The sequence below is a fragment of the Trichechus manatus genome, unplaced genomic scaffold (assembly GCF_000243295.1).
Source record: "Trichechus manatus latirostris isolate Lorelei unplaced genomic scaffold, TriManLat1.0 scaffold00002, whole genome shotgun sequence".
NCBI classification, from domain to species: Eukaryota; Metazoa; Chordata; class Mammalia; order Sirenia; family Trichechidae; genus Trichechus; species Trichechus manatus.
In genome coordinates, this window is record NW_004443938.1 from 10,185,625 (window position 1) to 10,204,495 (window position 18,871).

Genomic DNA, 18,871 nt, shown 5'->3' on the forward strand with positions numbered 1-18,871 from the left:
AGCTTCACGCACAGGTTATTCTGACGCTCAGCCTGTCTGTGGACATTAGCTTCTTTGCCTGAAAAGCAGCAGGAATTAGGGTAAATGGTCTCTCAGACTCCTTCCAGCTCTAAAATTCTAGAATTTTATGAAATAAACAACGGAAAGAAGTTGACGAGGAAAAAAGACAATATTCCCTCTCCTCTGCCTTCCACACAGCCTAGAAGGACAGGAGGAGTTCAAACACCTGGTGACTGGCTAGGTGACTGATGAGTGACCCACAACACAGTCACCTCAAGTACTGCACTCTGACAAGCTCACCCCTTGGTTGCCTGCAGGAAAAACTCCAAATTGAGTACCAGGGAACTAGTTCTAAAAAGAATCCTGCCACGATCTCAAGCCTCTGGCCTTAAAGAAGTTGCTTTAAAACCATGGGCCTCAGTTTCTTAATCCACAAAATGCGGGAATTGTGCTCTCAAAACCTCTTCTAAAATATTACAGACCAACAAGTGAAGGAGAAGGTATGCACTAGTAGCGTCTTCTCACCTCACTACCACATAGCAAATATTTATTAACCATCGAATACTGATTCAGTAGACGCTGCTATATCTGAGATGTTTGTTTGAGAAAACGGGTAAGAACTGGTTTTAAAGATGACAAATAGCAATGGGAAGCTATCAGTTCCAAAAGGGTAAGTACAGGCCACAGGTTACCATCCTACTAAAAATAAAGCTTTTAAAAAAAGGAAAAGATCCTCTCCACAGTGGGAAACACTTTTTTTCCCTCTGAAGTTCATTTATTTTGTTATTGAGAATATGCACAGCAAAAGGATACACCAATTCAACAGTTTCTACATGTACAATTTAGTAACACTGATTACATTCGTTGAGTTGTGTAGCCATTCTCACCCTCCTTTTCTGAGTTGTTCCTCCCTCATTAACATAAACTTACTGCCCTCTAAGGTTCCCATCTAATCTTTCAAGTTGCTGTTGTCAATTAGAGCCCTTATAAATTGTTCTTAAAGGAGCATAATGCTCCAGGCAGGCCTTGTTTACTAGTCAAGCTAAACTACTGTACGGTTTTAAGATGACTTCAGGGAATATTTTTGTAAGAAAGACTATCACTTAGGAATCCCTCCTTGGAGAAGATTTCGCACAAATAAATAATTACAACAAAAGCCACTTCTCTTGCCCTCCTTCTTTCTTGAGGAAGTTATGATACAGACACAGAGTGAGCATGCCAACTTCCAACCATGAGAGGTCAAGATAGTGAAGAAAGAGGTGGAACCTGGACAAAGAGAAAAGAAAGCAAGAACCCTGGCTGAAGAAAGGCGGATATGGACATAAACCTGATGTCAATAGGGAAAACATATAATGGGAAATTTCTGAGATGAGATAAATGAAACCCCTATATTGTGAGGTAACAGGAGGGTGATCCCAGGATGCTGTAGGATTTGCTTTAGGGCAGGCAGTCTGCTAAAGTTAACAGGGAAATTCTAAAACCTTCAGGTTTCAATGACCTGTGCTTCCACACCATGATGTAGGGTACAAGGAGGCAGCAGCCCCACAGTATTCCATTTGTCTAGCAGGAAAGAACAGTTATGACCTGCTAGGAGGAAGAAGAAAATAAAAATGGAGATAGTCTTGGCTTCTCAGAGTAGAACACTCTCTGGGTTTTGGGATTCTAAACAAAGAGAAAAGTAGAAAACAGGTTCTGTCCATGGTTATAAGGTGTGGGTACCATCTAGTCACAGTGCTTAGTGAGAAAACAGGGCCCCAGACACTGAAGACGTCTTCATGGTCATTGGCAGAGAACACAGATCTCAGGCTGGCTAGGGAATACTGAGGAAGGAAGCCTGCCTCTGTCTCTTCCAAATGTCCAACTCATCTTTTCTGGGCAGAGCCTAGAAATCTCAGCCTAAGAGAGTAAAAGAATAAAACAAGGGTACCTATTCCATATAAGCCAAAGCAACACGAATTCCTCACATCACTGACTTTAATAATAATTACTCAGAACAAATCTATCTCTGGAGAATTATTTTTAATTTTAAAAATGAATTATAAAATCAGCATTGAAATCAAATTTAAAATAAAAGGAATTACTAACATTATGGTAGAAAGGATCAATCAATAATTACATGTTATATAAAGATTACGTACCAAAAAGTTATCATGCCCTCTCGTGTGTATCTTTTCAAGTATAAAACTCACCTTTCAAATTTGCCCGGCTGGCAGGTCTCCCAACATTATTCCTCTGGTGTTTGGCTGACATCCGTTTCATCTGTCGAGGTGTGCTGGGGGGAGAGGTGCCATACAGATTTTCTGCATTTGTTTCATCTGAAAAGTCCTCTAGGTCAGGTTCAGAATTCTTGCAAGCGGTATCTCCCAACTTGCACTCTTGCCTACAAAAGACAGTAAGTACAGAAAATCCTCAGTAAAACATGGTAAGTCAATTCATATTAAAATTACTTAGAATTTTTGTATGAACTCTCTGTAAAACTTTTCTGCAGATACGCCTCTTCCTCTTGGTGTTGGAATCTTTCTCCTCTATGTTTGCTTGTGGAACTTCACAAAGAGAACTTTTCTTTCACTCACAGGGAGGAAGGACAGACGGCTGCTGCTGCCACCGGGAACAGCCTCCAGTGCCCCAAGGGTAAAACTGATAGGTCGTTTTTGTTGTTTACAGAACTGTTTCTGACATAAATGAAATTTAAAACTCTAAACTTCTGGATTTAAAAAAAAAAGGGGGTGGGGGGCAAAGGACTAGAAGATACAAATCAGACAGACTAAAAATGTACTTGTCAGCTAGATGCCAACAAGCTTAGCTGATGAGCGGGCAAGTCCAGCCCTGCCCTGGGCCTCAGAGCCGTGCTCCCATCTCTCTGGAGCGCAGACAGAACAGAAAGTAAAGAACACTTGCTGACAGCCCACGCAGCAAAGCAGAGTACTGACAAAGTACGGCAGTCAATGTTTCTTGTTCTCCGATAAACACTACAGCGCAGAGCTCAGATCTGGGGGGAAGGGGAGGCACTGTGGAAAAAAAAATTATTTCATCTTCTTCTTCAAACTGCAATTCCCCATTAACTGGTTCTCTGGAAACACGTGCTGCCAACAATTCTCTATCTTCAGCCAGTTTCTCAAATATACCACTATTTTGATAAAGCTATCTTTGCAAAGCTAACAGAATAAAATTTAATGACACAGAACTGAAAAAAAATACAATTCCAAAAGAACAAACTATAAGGAATCAACAATGAAATCCCTTCCAAAAATGTATCATCAAAGTCTACTTCATTCTAAATATTCCTTATAAAAATACTTCATACTTTACAAACATAACTTTGAACGGTATCCAGGATACAATCAGTTTTCATCCTGGCAATTTATATCTTGATATAAGATCAAAGCTGTTTCAAAATCAGGAGGAAAAAGGAAAACCACCCTACCAATCTTTGTCAAAAAGCACTTTGGAAATATGATGCTTTATATAAATGTATGGTAGCAATATTGCTGAATTAGACTGACCAAACTTCTGAAGTTATCTTTCAAAAAATAAAAACGTGGTAGAATTACAAAAATTTACAGTGCTGAAATCTGTAAAGAACCCTTTTGACAGGTCAAAAACTGATTTTTTAATCAGACAAGACTGCTCTAGATACTGGATGAGTATAACGTGCCCCACACGTGTGTACACACAATAAGACATCCAAGTTAAATGCCCTAAAAGCTAAATCAAACCATGAGCAAATTTAGAACTGAGCTTAAAATGCACCTATTCCCTTAGGCCTACTGCATTTACTATTCTAGTATTATAAATAAAGTCATAAAACAAACAATACAGCTTATAGATTAACTTGGAACCCTGGTGGCACAGTGGTTAAGAGCTTGGCTGCTAACCAAAAGGTCAGAGTTCAAATCCACCAGTTGCTCCTTGGAAACTCTATGAGGCAGTTCTACTCTGTTCTCTAAGGACTGCTGTGAGTCGGAACTGACTCAACGGCAACGGGTCTCGTTTTGGTTTTACAGATTAACTTGAAATTTGTCATACCCATGTCTTCTACACTCATCGCAAAATAGTTGATTCAGATGATTACAGGACATAGCTACAAATGCCAAGGTCACCTGTTTCATTTCCACACAGGCTGCAATGTTTTAGAGGTTAATAGCACAGGCTTGGAGTCCCTAGGTGGCACAAATGGTTGACAAGCTTGGCTGCTAACCAAAATGTTGGAGGTTTGAGAGTCCACCTCGGAAGAAAGGCCTGGCGATCTACTTCAGAAAAACCACCTGTTGAAAACCCTGTGCAGCACAGTTCTACTTTTACACACATGGGAGCGCCATGAGTCAGAGTTGACTCAACAGCTAACAGTGGTTTCAGACTCTGGAATGATAAGCAACATAGACTCTCTAGTGATGGACCGAGGAGCAAATCTTGGCCGTGCTGCCTCCTAGCTGTGTGGGCCTTAGATAAATTACTGAGCATCTCCACACTGCAGATCTGAAAAATAAGGATAATAAACGCTTAGATTTCGCATCTACGAGAATTAAGTCCAATAATGTATGACTAACACAGTGAGGGTTCACTAAATGACTGATATGATCACTTTGTCTTCGAGGCCTTGGAAGTCACTGTCCTCCCTCCCCATCCCACCGAGAGGACTCGAGTTCCTTACTCATCAGCTTAACACTAACAGAGTAGTCCACATGTGAGCTCAGCATGGCATGGGACTGGAAACCATTTTAACATTTTTAACATCTTCTAGATACTTTCAAATTCAGTATTACAAGTCTTTATTTCTCTGTAATTTCCCCACTAATATACTGAAAGTCAGTGGTGAGGAAGGACTCTGTGTTTCATTACTTCTCTATCTCCAACAGTTTTCCAGCATAGTGCTCAAAAGTATTCAGTGTTTTTCCACAATAATATATTTCAAATGTTAGACTGATAATCGCTGGAAAACTATATCACAAACATTCGGTCGGTCAAATGCATCCAGGCCAGACAGGAGGGAATACCAGGATAAGCAGACCACGGAGTCAGATGTGAAATTGCAAAGACAAACTCTCTCAGCACACGCCTCTGCAGACGGAAGGAGGCCTCTGAACTGGGGCTCAGAGACCTCGGCCAAGTACCGTCTCGCTGGATGGGTCACCGGACAACTCACTCTTCACTGACTAATGAGAAGAAGACTAATTTAGAATTGGCAAGGTCTACATTCTAAAATATTTCAGGAAATTTAGTTGTGAAGATCAAAATAAAACTAAACAAAATAATTAAAATATAAGGGCCATGCAAAATGCTAAAATTGGCACAAAAAATGGTATGTTTTCTGAGGATCGGGCAGTACTGTGCAGACGAATGAATGTAATGCGAAGTGAGAACAGAAGAGGATTTTTCAGAAGCGGACTGACAATGCCCAAACTCCAGTGACCCACATCTCCAAATGGCAAACTCCCCGATTGGGATACGCAGTTTATTTTTCAAAATAAATTAATAAATGCCCCTGTCTGATCTACATGTCATAGAAATAAGTCCTGTGCTTTAGCAGACAAAAAGAGTTTTAAAAAGCACATATTACAAAAAGGTTAACTTTTATGAAGAATTTAATTTGGGAAAACAAGAACAGATGTTTATTTGTGTTGCACTGCCTTCCAACTGTGGACAAATTATTTCTCCATACATGGTAAAGACTTATTTGGCTGCATTTCCCGAATAAAAGCAGAAGAGTAAATCCCTGTAATAATTCAATGGAAGTTTTACATCTCTTGTTTTCAAATCTGCATCTATTTCACCAAAAAAAGTCATCTTATTCTTTGTACCTTCACATGGACACAATTAAACAATTGACTTCAAAGTGTTTCCAAATTATCTAATTATTCTAACAGCAAGATTAAAAATCACATTGAAGATGAATACTGTCATAAACAATATTTTAAAATAAGATGAAACAAAACATTTCATTCCACCTTCGTTATCATGCATCACAGAAATGAGGAAGAAAAAATGCCACGTAGTGCTGCCAGGCACTATATTTATTAAATACACTTATTTAATTTATTAATGTATATATGAATGTATAATTAATCATACACATAATTATATACCCTTAATATGTAAATATAATTGAATAAATTAGAATGCATATATTGTTAAATGCATATTAGGACCGGCATTACACAAAGGTGAACCCGTGCATTTACTACTTTCCTAGGGTTTGACTTAATTTAGTCAAGATGGTATACATACTTGCTGGAAACATGATTGGTTTACATTGTATTCAAGTAACTTAGTAACTTTATGTCATGCCAGAACTAAGTCCAGTGCTATTTAAGGGAATTAAAAAAAGAAAAAGAAAAAGTCTAGCACCTAATAAATAAAATTCACAATATCTGTCATTGTATCAAAAATTACCAAAGAAGCAGGAGAATATGACCCAAACCAGCAGAAAAATACATGAACAGAAAAAGACAAAGAAGTAACTCAAATGGAACTTAGATGAGAACTGTGAGAAACGTATCTGAAATAAAAAATCTTCTGCGTGGGTTTACCAGCATATCAGACACAGAGAAAGTAAAGATCAGTAAACTTGATGTTGCAGCAACAGAAACTAACCAAAATGAAGCAGAGTAAGAAAAAGACTGGAGGAGCCAGAGCATCCGTAACCTGTGGGACAATATCAAGCAGTCTAACATGTATTACTGGAGTTCAAAACGAGAGGAGGGAGGCACAGAAAATATCTTTGAAGAAAATCAAAAGCACACAGATCCAAGAAGCTCAAGGAACCCCAAGCAGAAGAATCGTATTAAGAAAGCCATCCCAATGGACAGCATAATCAAATTGTTGAAAACTAGAGATGAAGACAAAATCTTAAATCAACCAGAGAGAAAAGTCAATTAGTTTGAGAGACTTAGCTTAGAAGTAATACAAAGGGGAGGGAATGAAGCCAAATAGAAGTTTATTTTTTCTTTTAAAAAAATTTATACACAAAATCAAGGAAAACAAATACTAGCAGCAAGTTAGAGAGAACCTGTATCAATTCACTGAACTAACCAAAAGTATCCAAAACCTCATTTTGCAACAGCTCCCCTGAAATGAGCCCCTGTGGTTAGCTGCCCAGTTCAGAACATTTACGTGGACACCAATGATCGTGGAGGAGGAAAGCAGTGCAAGGTCTCCATCAGCTGCTCTGAGACATCTGCCTTACTTGTGTTTAAAAACATACAAACGTGAAACATCCTTCTGGTACTTCTGACAGTCACATAAGATGATGTTTCACTCTTTTAACATAAAAACCTCGCTGAAAAAATATTCACTTTATACTAGAATCCAGTCTATGAAAAGTATGTCTTGAACTCAATCCAAGAGGGTTTGCTGTAGTTTTTAAATGAAAAACGTGTGGTGGAAAAAACATAAAAACAAAAATTCCAGTAACGGGGGGTTTAACAGCTCTGCTCGGACATACTAGGTAAACCATGATGGTGCCTGAAGTAGCTCATCTGTAAAATGAGATGAAGCTGGATTCGATGAGTTCTAGAACACGTGTGGTTCTGCAAAAAATCTTAAAAAAAAAATAATAATAATAATAAAAAAAAAACTTCATTTAAAGTTCTTTAGCCAAGTTCTTAGAAATAAAAGGGTATTTTTATTCACTTACGAAGTACAGTACTGATCTGTATGAGATTCTCTCCACCACCTCTCCCTCCCCGTTAACCTATTCTTTACTGTGCAATAATTAAAGGGAGACTTCTGCTACTGGGGGAGGCGAAGGTATGCAGAGGGGGTGAATTTTCTAGATTTCTTTTTTTAAAGAATTGATACAGTTTGCTTGGCCTACAGTACAAATCAAACGGAGCTAAACTAAGTTTGGGAGGGTGTCTGGTTGGCTCATACTGCAAAACTATTAATTAATAAGTCACTTGATATTTATTATCAGCCTATAGTTACATGCTCATCAGCTAACCTCCGGGTGAACCATCAAACCTCAAGTTCATCCAACCAACATTCATTATTTAACTTTTGCATTGATTTTGAGTGTACGGTCTTTACAAACCTAGCTACTCTTGGTTACTTTTTAGGATAGACGCTCAGACTTTTTTTAACTAAAATCCACCTTTTTTTGAAAAGTAATTATTTAAAAAGTTTTCCTACAGGAATGAATTAGAAATGAACAGGAAACGATCTCCCCACCCAGACTCTAAGCTCCATGAGAGCTGGGCCTTGTCTGTCTTCTTTACCACTGTTTTCCCAATATCTATACTAGTGCCTGGGGCAGATTATGTGCCCAATAACCATCTGCTAATAAATGAATGTCCCAAACTAAATAAATGTATCTGTGATATTTTAGATTTAATCATTAGCTAGATCCTACTAAAATATGATCGCACTGAATTATTTTGAGGAATGTAATTTTTAAAAGGCTACAAGAATTAAAAGAGGCGTTGCTATCTGACGATGATGTTACTTAAGTGATACTGTAACCCTGGCTACCGAGATAACTATCCACTGACCACAACGGCAATGTGATGTAGTGTGAAGAACAGTGGCCTTGGGACCAGATTAACATGAGGTGAAATGCTATGTCCCAATGCTTATTAGTAAGAACACAAGTTTTGAGAAAATTATTATAAGTTTTCTTGCAAACACTTTCATTTAGTAGAATCTCTCTTATTTAACAGTGCCACTGGGACTGGTGGTTGGTTGGTCAGTCAATTAAGAAAATATATTACAAGCTTTAAAGATTAAAAAACACAAATAAAAACCAAAACATCCTGTGGCAGGTTATTACTTTGGTGGCCTTCAATGAACCATGCCTCCTGGTATTCACATCCTTGTATAATCATCTGCTCTTGAATCCGGGATGACCCTGTGACCTGCTTTAACCAATGGACTGTAGCGGAAGTCCATTTCTGTACTCTGGGGGATGCTAGCCATCATGGAAGAAGCCCAGCTGCCCTGAGACCGCCATGGTCTTCAAAGCCCAACCTGGAAAGGTGAAGAAGCTACACGGAGGAGGATGTGGCTAGGTCAAAGCCTAAGTGAGCTCCAGCTGAGAGTCAGCACCAACTTCTTAGCCCTGTGAGTGAGGATATTTTGGACCTTCCAGCTGTCCCTAGGCCCCAGCCAACACCACGAGAAGCATAACCACCCAACTCCATGACAGATAAATGATTTTTATTTTAAGCCATTAAGTTTTGCAATGGCTTGTTACACTGCAGTAAATAACTGCCACGAATACAAACCTTAAAAACATTTTATCTTCATTAAAGCCATGAACACACGCTCATTTAGAAGAGGGCCATACCCTCATCTTTCAGTGTGGGTCCACTGATAGAAGTTACAACTCATACTTTGTTGCATATGCCACAACCACAATGTATCATCTACAATTTCCACTTTTTTAAAAAGAACAGGAATTTAAAGACTTTTGTACAGCAATTTTTCTGTATTTTTATGATTTTTCGTCTCCAAACTTTTATAGTTCTCTTCTACACCTAGTTTGATGGCAATTTTTTATGAGTGTGTGACTCACCTATAGTGAGACTTTCCAAAGTATTCCAAATTACTTCATACAGGAACTACAATTCTCTTTTGCGTTTACATTTCATAGAGTTGTATAATAGTATACTAAATTATGAAACTACAATTGAAAAGTACAAGGGACTTAAACAGATTTAGGAACAAACAAGGATAAGCATACAGTTCGAACGGTGGGAACCGAAAATCACAGGCATTCTAGAAAATAGCCCATCAGCCATAAGCATTCACAATGCTATGAGCATCAGTCAGTATGTTTTAGAGAAGAATTGATAGCGTCAGGTTTTAAAAAGGTTAGGGAGATAAGTGGATCAGGTCTGCCTGACTGAGGAGACCTTCTAGTATAAGGCTTTTGTTTCACTCAGAGATTTATATAAAGTATACTTTATCAGTCCCAAACTAAGTAGAACAAAAAAGAATATAGAAAGATAGAAAACAAATACATGTAAAGAGAAAAATCTCCCCATATGCACAAACTTTACCCATCATTAGAAATAAAAATAATTATAAGCTGTGTATACTGAATACACCACAGACTGCCAGAAGAATGAACAAATCTGTCTGGGAAGAAGTACAGCCAGAATGCTCCTCAGAAGCTAGAAAAGCAAGACTTTGTCTCATGTACTTTGGACATGTTATCAGGAAGGACCAGTCCCTGGAGAAGGACATCATGCTTGGTAAAGTAGAGGGTCAGCGAAAGAGAGGAAGACCTTCAATGAGATGGACTGACACAATGGCTGCAACAATGGCCTCAATCAAACACAGCAACGACTGTGAGGATGGCACACGACTGAGCAGCATTTTCTTCAGTTGCACACAGGGTTGTTACGAGTCGGAATCAACTCACTGGCACCTAATGACAACAATACCTCCAGTGCCCTGGTGGTGCAGTGGTAAAGCACTTGGCTGCGAACCAAAAGGTCAGTGGTTTGAACCCACCAGCTGCTCCACAGAAGAAAGATGTGGCAGTCTGCTTCTGTAAAGTTTACAGCCTAGGAAACCCTACAGGGCAGTTCTACCCTATCCTATACAGCTGCTATAAGTCAGAACTGACTCGATGGCAACAGGTTTGGTTTAATACGTCCAAAAAATGGGTGAGTGTATCTATATCTTTATCCAAAACTTCAAGAATCAGTACTGGATAGTATGTGTACAGATCAGCGAAAAGATGAAAACCTTGAATGCAAACCATTCTGAAATGCATTTGATTGTAAAGGGGAGAGTGAAGATGGGAGCATGGTTGGGAGGATGCCCTTTAAGTACAAGACCTGAAAATAACCATTGCCTCAGGATCAGTATGGATGCATCAAACAATGACATACCTACCTAAAACAATATTTTTTAAAAAGCAACATTCAAAGGGCTGTTTTAGGCTCAACTGAAGAGAACTATGGAGCTAACACAGGAAAATGTGGAAAATGAAAATCCTTACCAAAACTGAGAACAAAAACAAACAAAGGGCCTTGCACGATATGAAGTGCACACAAAACATGAAAAGAGTGGAGAGAGACGTTCGTAAATTAAAGATGCGAAAACAGAATGCAGTATTATGATCTCCCTCCACCCATTCTCTTTCTCACAAGTGAAAATATTTCTTAAAATCCTCCCTAAATTGAACGTATTTGTGGAAAAACATTTTATGTCCTGAATTACTTCCCTGGCATTCTTAGAAATCAAGCAACTAAAGGACCACTTTCTGAAGGAAACAGATGAGCTGCTGGAGTCCCCTCATCGCAAGTTACCTTGTGCTCAACTGGATTCGGGCATTAGTTCACTGTCAGCATGCCACATGATGCACATCAAACACTCCAAAGACCAACTCCAAGTGCTAGGAGGACAAACCTAGGAAAACCAGCCTATGAGGTACTCACCCAGAGGTTTCAATGAAAGAAAACGGAAAGAAAAGTGAGAACAATTGGGACAACCAGGACAGTAAATCTCTCACCTCTGCTTTGACCTAACACAGAAGCAACTCATTTATCTGGGGACCAGATCTTCGTTTCTATACCATTCTTCAATAAAAGTATCGAGGCCTTCTTGGAGAACTGGCTGATTCTGGGACAGGGAATATACAAGATGAGTCTGGAGCACCTCGTATGGCCAGGATAGAAGGAAGTGCTCAAAAAAACAAAACAAGCTGGCATGTCAAAGGGTCGAAAGCAGAGACTACCAGGAAGATGTTTACCTGTGTTTTATTGACTATGCAAAGGCATTCGACCGTGTGGATCACAACAAATTATGGATAACATTGGGAAGAATGGGAATTCCAGGACACTTAATTGTGCTCATGCGGAACCTGTACGTAGACCAAGAGGCAGTTGTTTGAACAACCAAAGGGGATACTGCATGGTTTTAAATCAGGAAAGTTGTGTGTCAGGGGTGTAGCCTTTCACCATACTTAAATTCAATCTGTTTGCTAAGCAAATAATCCAAGAAGCTGGACTGTATGAAGAACGTGACATGAGGATTGGATGAAGACTCATTAACAACCTGCGATATGCAGATGACACAGCCTTACTGGCTGAAAGTGAAGAGGACTTGAAGCACTTACTGATGAAGATCAAAGACTACAGCCTTTAGAATGGATTACACCTCAACATAAAAAAAACAGAAATCCTCACAACTAGACCAATAAACAACAATGGAGAAAATAAATGGAGAAAAGATTGATGCTGTGAAGGATTTAATTTTCCTTGGATCCACAATCAACACCTACGGAAGTAGCAGTCAGGAAATCAAACGACACGTTGCACTGGGCAAATCTGCTAAAGATCTCTTTGAAGTGGTGAAAAGCAAAGATGTCACTTTGAGAACTGAGGTGTGCCTAAGCCATGGTGTTTTCAATCGCCTCATATGCATGCAAAAGCTGGAGAATGAATAAGGAAGACTGAAGAAGAACTCATGCCTCTGAATTATGGTGTTGGCGAAGAATACTGAATATACCATGGACTGCCAAAACAAACAAGTCTGTCTTGGAAGAAATACAGCCAGAGCGCTGCTTGGAAGCGAGGATGGAGAGACTTCGTCTCACATAACTTTGGACGTTGTTATCAAGAGGGACCAGTTCCCGGAGAATGACATCATGCTTGGTAAAATAGAGGGTCAGAGAAAAAGAGGAAAACCCAAAACGAGATGTACGGACACAGTGGCTGCAACAATGGGCTCAAACATGAGAACAATTGTGAGGATGGCGCAGAACCGGGCAGTGTTTCGTTCTGTTGTACACGGGATCGCTATGAGTCGGCACCAACCCGATGGCACCTAGCAACAATGATAATGATAAAGGAACACAAGACCCAAATGAAAGCACTCCCATTGGCCAAAGAAGGAACCATCTGAGCGACAAAAAAAAATGACGTAATAACCACAAGTCCATAAGCCCATGTAGATATCATTATTGAATATATAAATAAATGGGAGAAAAGACAAATCTCCTAAACAGAAAGATTCCAGATAATTTATGAAGCTACATCCCTCTCAGAGAGGTAAAGATTAGCCCCCCACCCCCTTAGTGTAGGCTGTGCTTTTAGGGACTTGCTTCCAAAGAGCACAGCATGAAAAGGTGGAAGGGAAGTAACTTTACGGTGCAGAAAGGAGACAATCACTAGGTCAGATCACGGTTAACATCACCAGTGATCATTCACATTGACAGCACGTCTCCTGATAAAATGTAGTGAGATGGACACTTCACCTCTGTGGTCTCCTCCTGCAAACCTGTAACCTGAACCAAACTCTGACAAAAACGTCAGACTAACCCCAATTGGGAGCCCTGGTGGTGCACTGGTTAAGAGCTACGGCTGCTAACCAGGTCGGCAGAATCTACCAGTCGCTCCTTGGAAACCCTATTGGACAGTTCTACTCTGTCCTATAGGGTCACTATGAGTTGGAATCGACTTGACGACAACAGGTGTGCTTTCTGGTTTACCCAAATTGAGGGACATTCTACAAAATGCCTCACCACTATTCCTCAAAACTGTCAAAGTCATCAAAAACAAAGAAAGTCTGAGAAACTGTCACAGCCAAGAAGACTCTAAGAAGACATGACAACAGAATGTAACGTAGTGTCCTGGATGGGCTGTGGGAACAACATTAGAGGAAAACTAATGAAAACAAGTACGAAGGTTAGTTAATAATCATGTGTCAACATTGGCTCATTAGTTGTGACAAATGTAAACAGTGATGTAAGATGTTAACAGAGGAAACTGGGCAGGGGGTGGTGGTGGTATGGGAACCTGGTACTATCTACACAACTGTCTATAAATCTAAAACTACTTTATTTAAAAATAAATAAATAGTTATTTGCATGAAAGAGTTTCTCAACAATGCTGAATAAATTTGGTGTTGGAGTACAGGTATAAAAGAATAGGAACCAAAAACCAAATCTGCTGCCATCAAGTTGATTCCAACTCATAGACTCACAGTGACCCTATAGAACAGAGTAGAACCACCCCACAGGGTTTCCAAGGCTGTAAATCCGCCCCCACCCCCACCCCCACCCCACACACACTCTCCCCTCCCTCCTCACCATTAAAGGGTTTTTTAGGCTTTTTTTTTTTTTTTATGTAAAGGTATAATCCAATGGGAGTGCTTTCATTTGGGTCTTGTGTTCCTTTATCATTATCGTTGTTGCTAGGTGCCATCGGGTTGGTGCCGACTCATAGCGATCCCGTGTACAACAGAACGAAAACACTGCCCCGTCCTGCACCATCCTCACGATTGTTCTCATGTTTGAGCCCATTGTTGCAGCCACTGTGTCCGTACATCTCGTTTTGGGTTTTCCTCTTTTTCTCTGACCCTCTATTTTACCAAGCATGATGTCATTCTCCGGGAACTGGTCCCTCTTGATAACAACGTCCAAAGTTATGTGAGACGAAGTCTCTCCATCCTCGCTTCCAAGCAGCGCTCTGGCTGTATTTCTTCCAAGACAGACTTGTTTGTTTTGGCAGTCCATGGTATATTCAGTATTCTTCGCCAACACCATAATTCAGAGGCATCAGTTCTTCTTCAGCCTTCCTTATTCATTCTCCAGCTTTTGCATGCATATGAGGCGATTGAAAACACCATGGCTTAGGCACACCTCAGTTCTCAAAGTGACATCTTTGCTTTTCACCACTTCAAAGAGATCTTTAGCAGATTTGCCCAGTGCAACGTGTCGTTTGATTTCCTGACTGCTACTTCCGTAGGTGTTGATTGTGGATCCAAGGAAAATTAAATCCTTCACAGCATCAATCTTTTCTCCATTTATTTTCTCCACTGTTGTGTATTGATCTAGTTGTGAGGATTTCTGTTTTCTTTATGTTGAGGTGTAATCCATTCTAAAGGCTGTAGTCTTTGATCTTCATCAATAAGTGCTTCAAGTCCTCTTCACTTTCAGCCAGTAAGGCTGTGTCATCTGCATATCGCAGGTTGTTAATGAGTCTTCATCCAATCCTCATGTCACGTTCTTCATACAGTCCAGCTTCTTGGATTATTTGCTTAGCAAACAGATTGAATTTAAGTATGGTGAAAGGCTACACCCCTGACACACAACTTTCCTGATTTAAAACCATGCAGTATCCCCTTTGGTTGTTCAAACAACTGCCTCTTGGTCTACGTACAGGTTCCGCATGAGCACAATTAAGTGTCCTGGAATTCCCATTCTTCCCAATGTTATCCATAATTTGTTGTGATCCACACGGTCGAATGCCTTTGCATAGTCAATAAAACACAGGTAAACATCTTTCTGGTATTCTCTGCTTTCAGCCAAGATTCCTCTGACATCAGCAGTGATATCCCTCATTTCACACCCTACTATGAATCTGGCTTATACTTCTCTGGCAGTTTCCTGTCAATGTACTGCTGAAACAATTTTTAAATTATCTTCAGCATAATTTTACTTGCATGTGATATTAATGATACTGTTTGATAATTTCTTCATTCTGTTGGATTATCTTTCTCTGGAATGGGTGAAAATATGGATCTCTTCCAGTCCGCTGGCCAGGGAGATGTATTCCAAATTTCTTGGCATTTACAGGTGAGCACTTCCAGCACTTCATCTGTTTGCTGAAACATCTCAGTTGGTATTCCATCAATTCCCAGAGGCTTGTTCTTGCCAATGCCTTCCGTACAGCTTGGACTTCTTCCTTCAGTACCACTGGTTCTTGATCATATGCTGTCTCCTGAAATGGATGAGCATCAACCAATTCTTTTTGGTACAGTGAGTCAGTGTATTCCTTCCACCTTCTTTTGATGCTTCCTGCATCATTCAACACTTTGCCCATAGGATGCTTCAATATTACAACTCGGAGCTTGAATTTTTTCTTGTTTCAGCTTGAGAAATGCCGACTGTGTTCTTCTTTTGGTTTTCTGACTCTATGTCTTTGAACATTTCATTATAATACTTTACTTTTGTCTTCTCATGCCGCCTTTCTGTTCAGTTCTTTTATTTCATCATTTCTTCCTTTCACCTTAGCTACTCTATGTTCAAGGGCAAGTTTCAGAGTCTCTTCTGACATCCATTTTATTTTGCTTTTCTGTGTTTTCAATGTCCTTTTGCTTTCTTCATGTATGATGTCATCCCACAACTCATCTGGTCTTCAGTCATTAGTGTTCAATGTGTCCAATCTATTCTTGAAATTGTCTCTAAACTCAGATGGGATATATACAACATCGTACTTTGGCCCCAATGGACTTTTTTTTAACTTTCTTCAGCTTAAACTTGCACTTGCATATAAGCAACTAATGGTCTGTTCCGCAATCAGCCACTGACCTTGTTCTGACTAATGATATTGAGCTTTTTCACTGTCTCTTTCCACAGATGTAGTCGATTTGATTCCTGTGTATTCTATCCAGGAAGGTCCACATGTATAGCTGCCATTTATGTTATTAAAAAAAAAGGAATTTACAATGACTAGGTTGTTGGTCTTGCAAATTCTATTATGCAAACTCCCACGTCATTTCCACGACCAAGGCCATATTTTTCAGCAACTCTTCCTTCTTCTTTGTTTCCAACTTTCACATTCCAATCACCAGTAATTATCTATACATCTTGATTGCATGTTTGATCAACTTCAGACTGCAGAAGTTGGTAAAAATCTTTAATTTCTCCATCCTTGGCATTAGTGGTTGGTGTATAAATTTGAATAATAGTCATATTAACTGGTCTTCCTTGTATGTGTATGGATATTGTGCTACCACTGACAGCAGTGTATTTCAGGACAGATCCTGAAATGTTCTTTTTGACGATGAATGTGATGCCGTTCCTGTTCAACTGGTCATTCCTGGTAGAGTAGACCATATGACTGTCCAATTCAAAATGGCCAACACCAGTCCATTTCAGCTCACTAATACCTAGGATATTGACAGAGTAGAAGGGAGAAGTGTGCTGTCACAGTATAGGGAAAGCAACTACGGTTACATAACAATGTATGTACAAATTTTTGTATGAGAGACTAACTTGAATTGTAAACTTTCACTTAAAGCACAATAAAAAATAATAATACCTAGGATATTGATCTTCAAGTGTTCCTTTTTACTTTTGACAACTTCCAATTTTCCATACTTTGTACTTAATTAGGTTTTCCATGTTACTGTCATGATGAAGTTTCCTTTTAAAATAAATGTGTTTTGAGAGGCAGAGTCAAGATGGCAGTGTCGACAGATGCTTCCGGTGGTCCCTCTTACAACAAAGACCCAATAAAACAAGTGAATCGATTATATATGAAAATCTAGGAGCCCTGAACATCAAAGACAAAGTTGAGGAACTGGACTGAGTGGCAAGGGGAGGGAGAGATGGTACAGAAGTAGCGAGCAGTTGCCAGACCTGACCTGGCGGGAACCAGCACCCTGCAGGCTGGACTGTCTGGCATGCGCAGTGAGGCAAGCAGTGGCACTCGGGACGCATTTTCCACACAGGGAGAGACCAAGAAGCAGAGAGTCTCCTCAAGCCTCCAGAACCAGCGAAAAGCAGCGCTCTATCAGCAAAAGATAAGTATATGTGTCTAACCGACCATGCAGATCAAAAAACACTCCCTTTGGGAAGAACCTCTCTTCCATTTACCTGCTCCATCCCCGCTCTGCACTGTCCTGGGCCAGCTTCAGTAACTGCCCCTTCCCCTAGGCTGAGAGTAGGACCTGTCATGCACCCTAAGACATTCTCCCTGCCTCGGAGAGGAAACAAATTAACAAACAGGGAAAAATAATCTGCCAGCTTCCATAAGCTGGGAACTCAGGGCAGGCACAGCTCCTTTGCCTAGGCACAGGCATAAGGAGTCCGCAGACTTTGAATGCCCCTCCCCCCTGCATAGACCTGTGTGGGCGCATTTCAACAGTGTAGGCCCTCGTTACTACAGTACAACAGGGTATATACCTGAAGCCTAACTTATCTGCTGGGGTAGCAGGTTCATGACATTTGACACCACTGTGCACATTTAGCAGGGTCCTCACCTACCCCCATCAGGGGCCTGAGGACTGGTTGTTCCACCCACGCCACCTAGCCACCCGCAACAGGGGTCCAAGAATAAGTGGTGCCTTCCAGTCCTTACATCCAACAGCACTGGGGGCCCATAGTCCAGCTGCAAAACCCACCCATCTACGCACTCTGGGGAACAGGGACATGCTTTCTTCCCAGATACTCAGGGGCAGCCGTCAGCCCCCTGCCTTGCTCAGTGTGTGATCCCCTACTGGAGCCAGATACCTGTGCCTACTCCAATCACCCCTGTCCATCTAGGATTGTAGGTGAGAGCCTGCACCACATACTTTGTGACTGACTACCTGGACACCTAAGCTGAGTCCATACATGAAAAGTAAACAGACTCCTGGGCTCACATGCCTAGTAACAGATACAACCACCTGGTGACAGGACATTAGAGCTTCAAAGGCACCAGTAATCAAACTAGCTCACACGAGCAGCCTATTTGGGCATATAAAAACAAAACAAAACAAGAAGCTAGGACACAGTAAGCAAACACAAAATAAATAAATATAATAACTTATTGATGGCTCAGAGACAACAGTTAATATCAAATCACATAAAGATGCAGACCATGACGGCTTCAGCAAGCTCCCAAATCAAAGAATCAAGAAATCCTCTGGAGGAAGAGAACTTCCCGGAATTACCAGAAGCAGAATACCAAAGATTAATACACAGAACTCTTCAAGAGATCAGGCAAAACGCAGAACAAGCCAAGGAACACACACAAAGCAATAGAAGAACTTAGGAAGATTACAGAACAACAAATTTAACTGGTTCCAAGAATCCATAGAAAGACAGCAAACGGAAATCCAGAAGATTAACAATAATGATACAACCATTTTAGCAAATGATACGGTGCTTCCTCAGAAAGCTAGAAATAGAAATACCATATGATCCAGCAATCCC

The 18,871-nt window shown here is 40.3% G+C and overlaps 1 protein-coding gene across 9 annotated transcripts in view; it reads right to left on the reverse strand.

The window, feature by feature from the left end:
* MAP3K4 (mitogen-activated protein kinase kinase kinase 4) overlaps positions 1-18,871 on the reverse strand; it is a 171,518-nt gene that overhangs the window by 106,434 nt on the left and 46,213 nt on the right. For all 9 annotated transcript variants that reach the window (XR_002823591.1, XM_012554726.2, XM_004368790.1 and 6 more), the window contains exon 2: positions 2,190-2,380. Coding sequence is in view for 8 of the 9 variants with exons in the window: in XM_012554726.2 (XP_012410180.1) it covers positions 2,190-2,380 (191 nt within the window). In the remaining variant the exon portion in view is untranslated. The remainder of the gene's footprint in view (positions 1-2,189; positions 2,381-18,871) is intronic.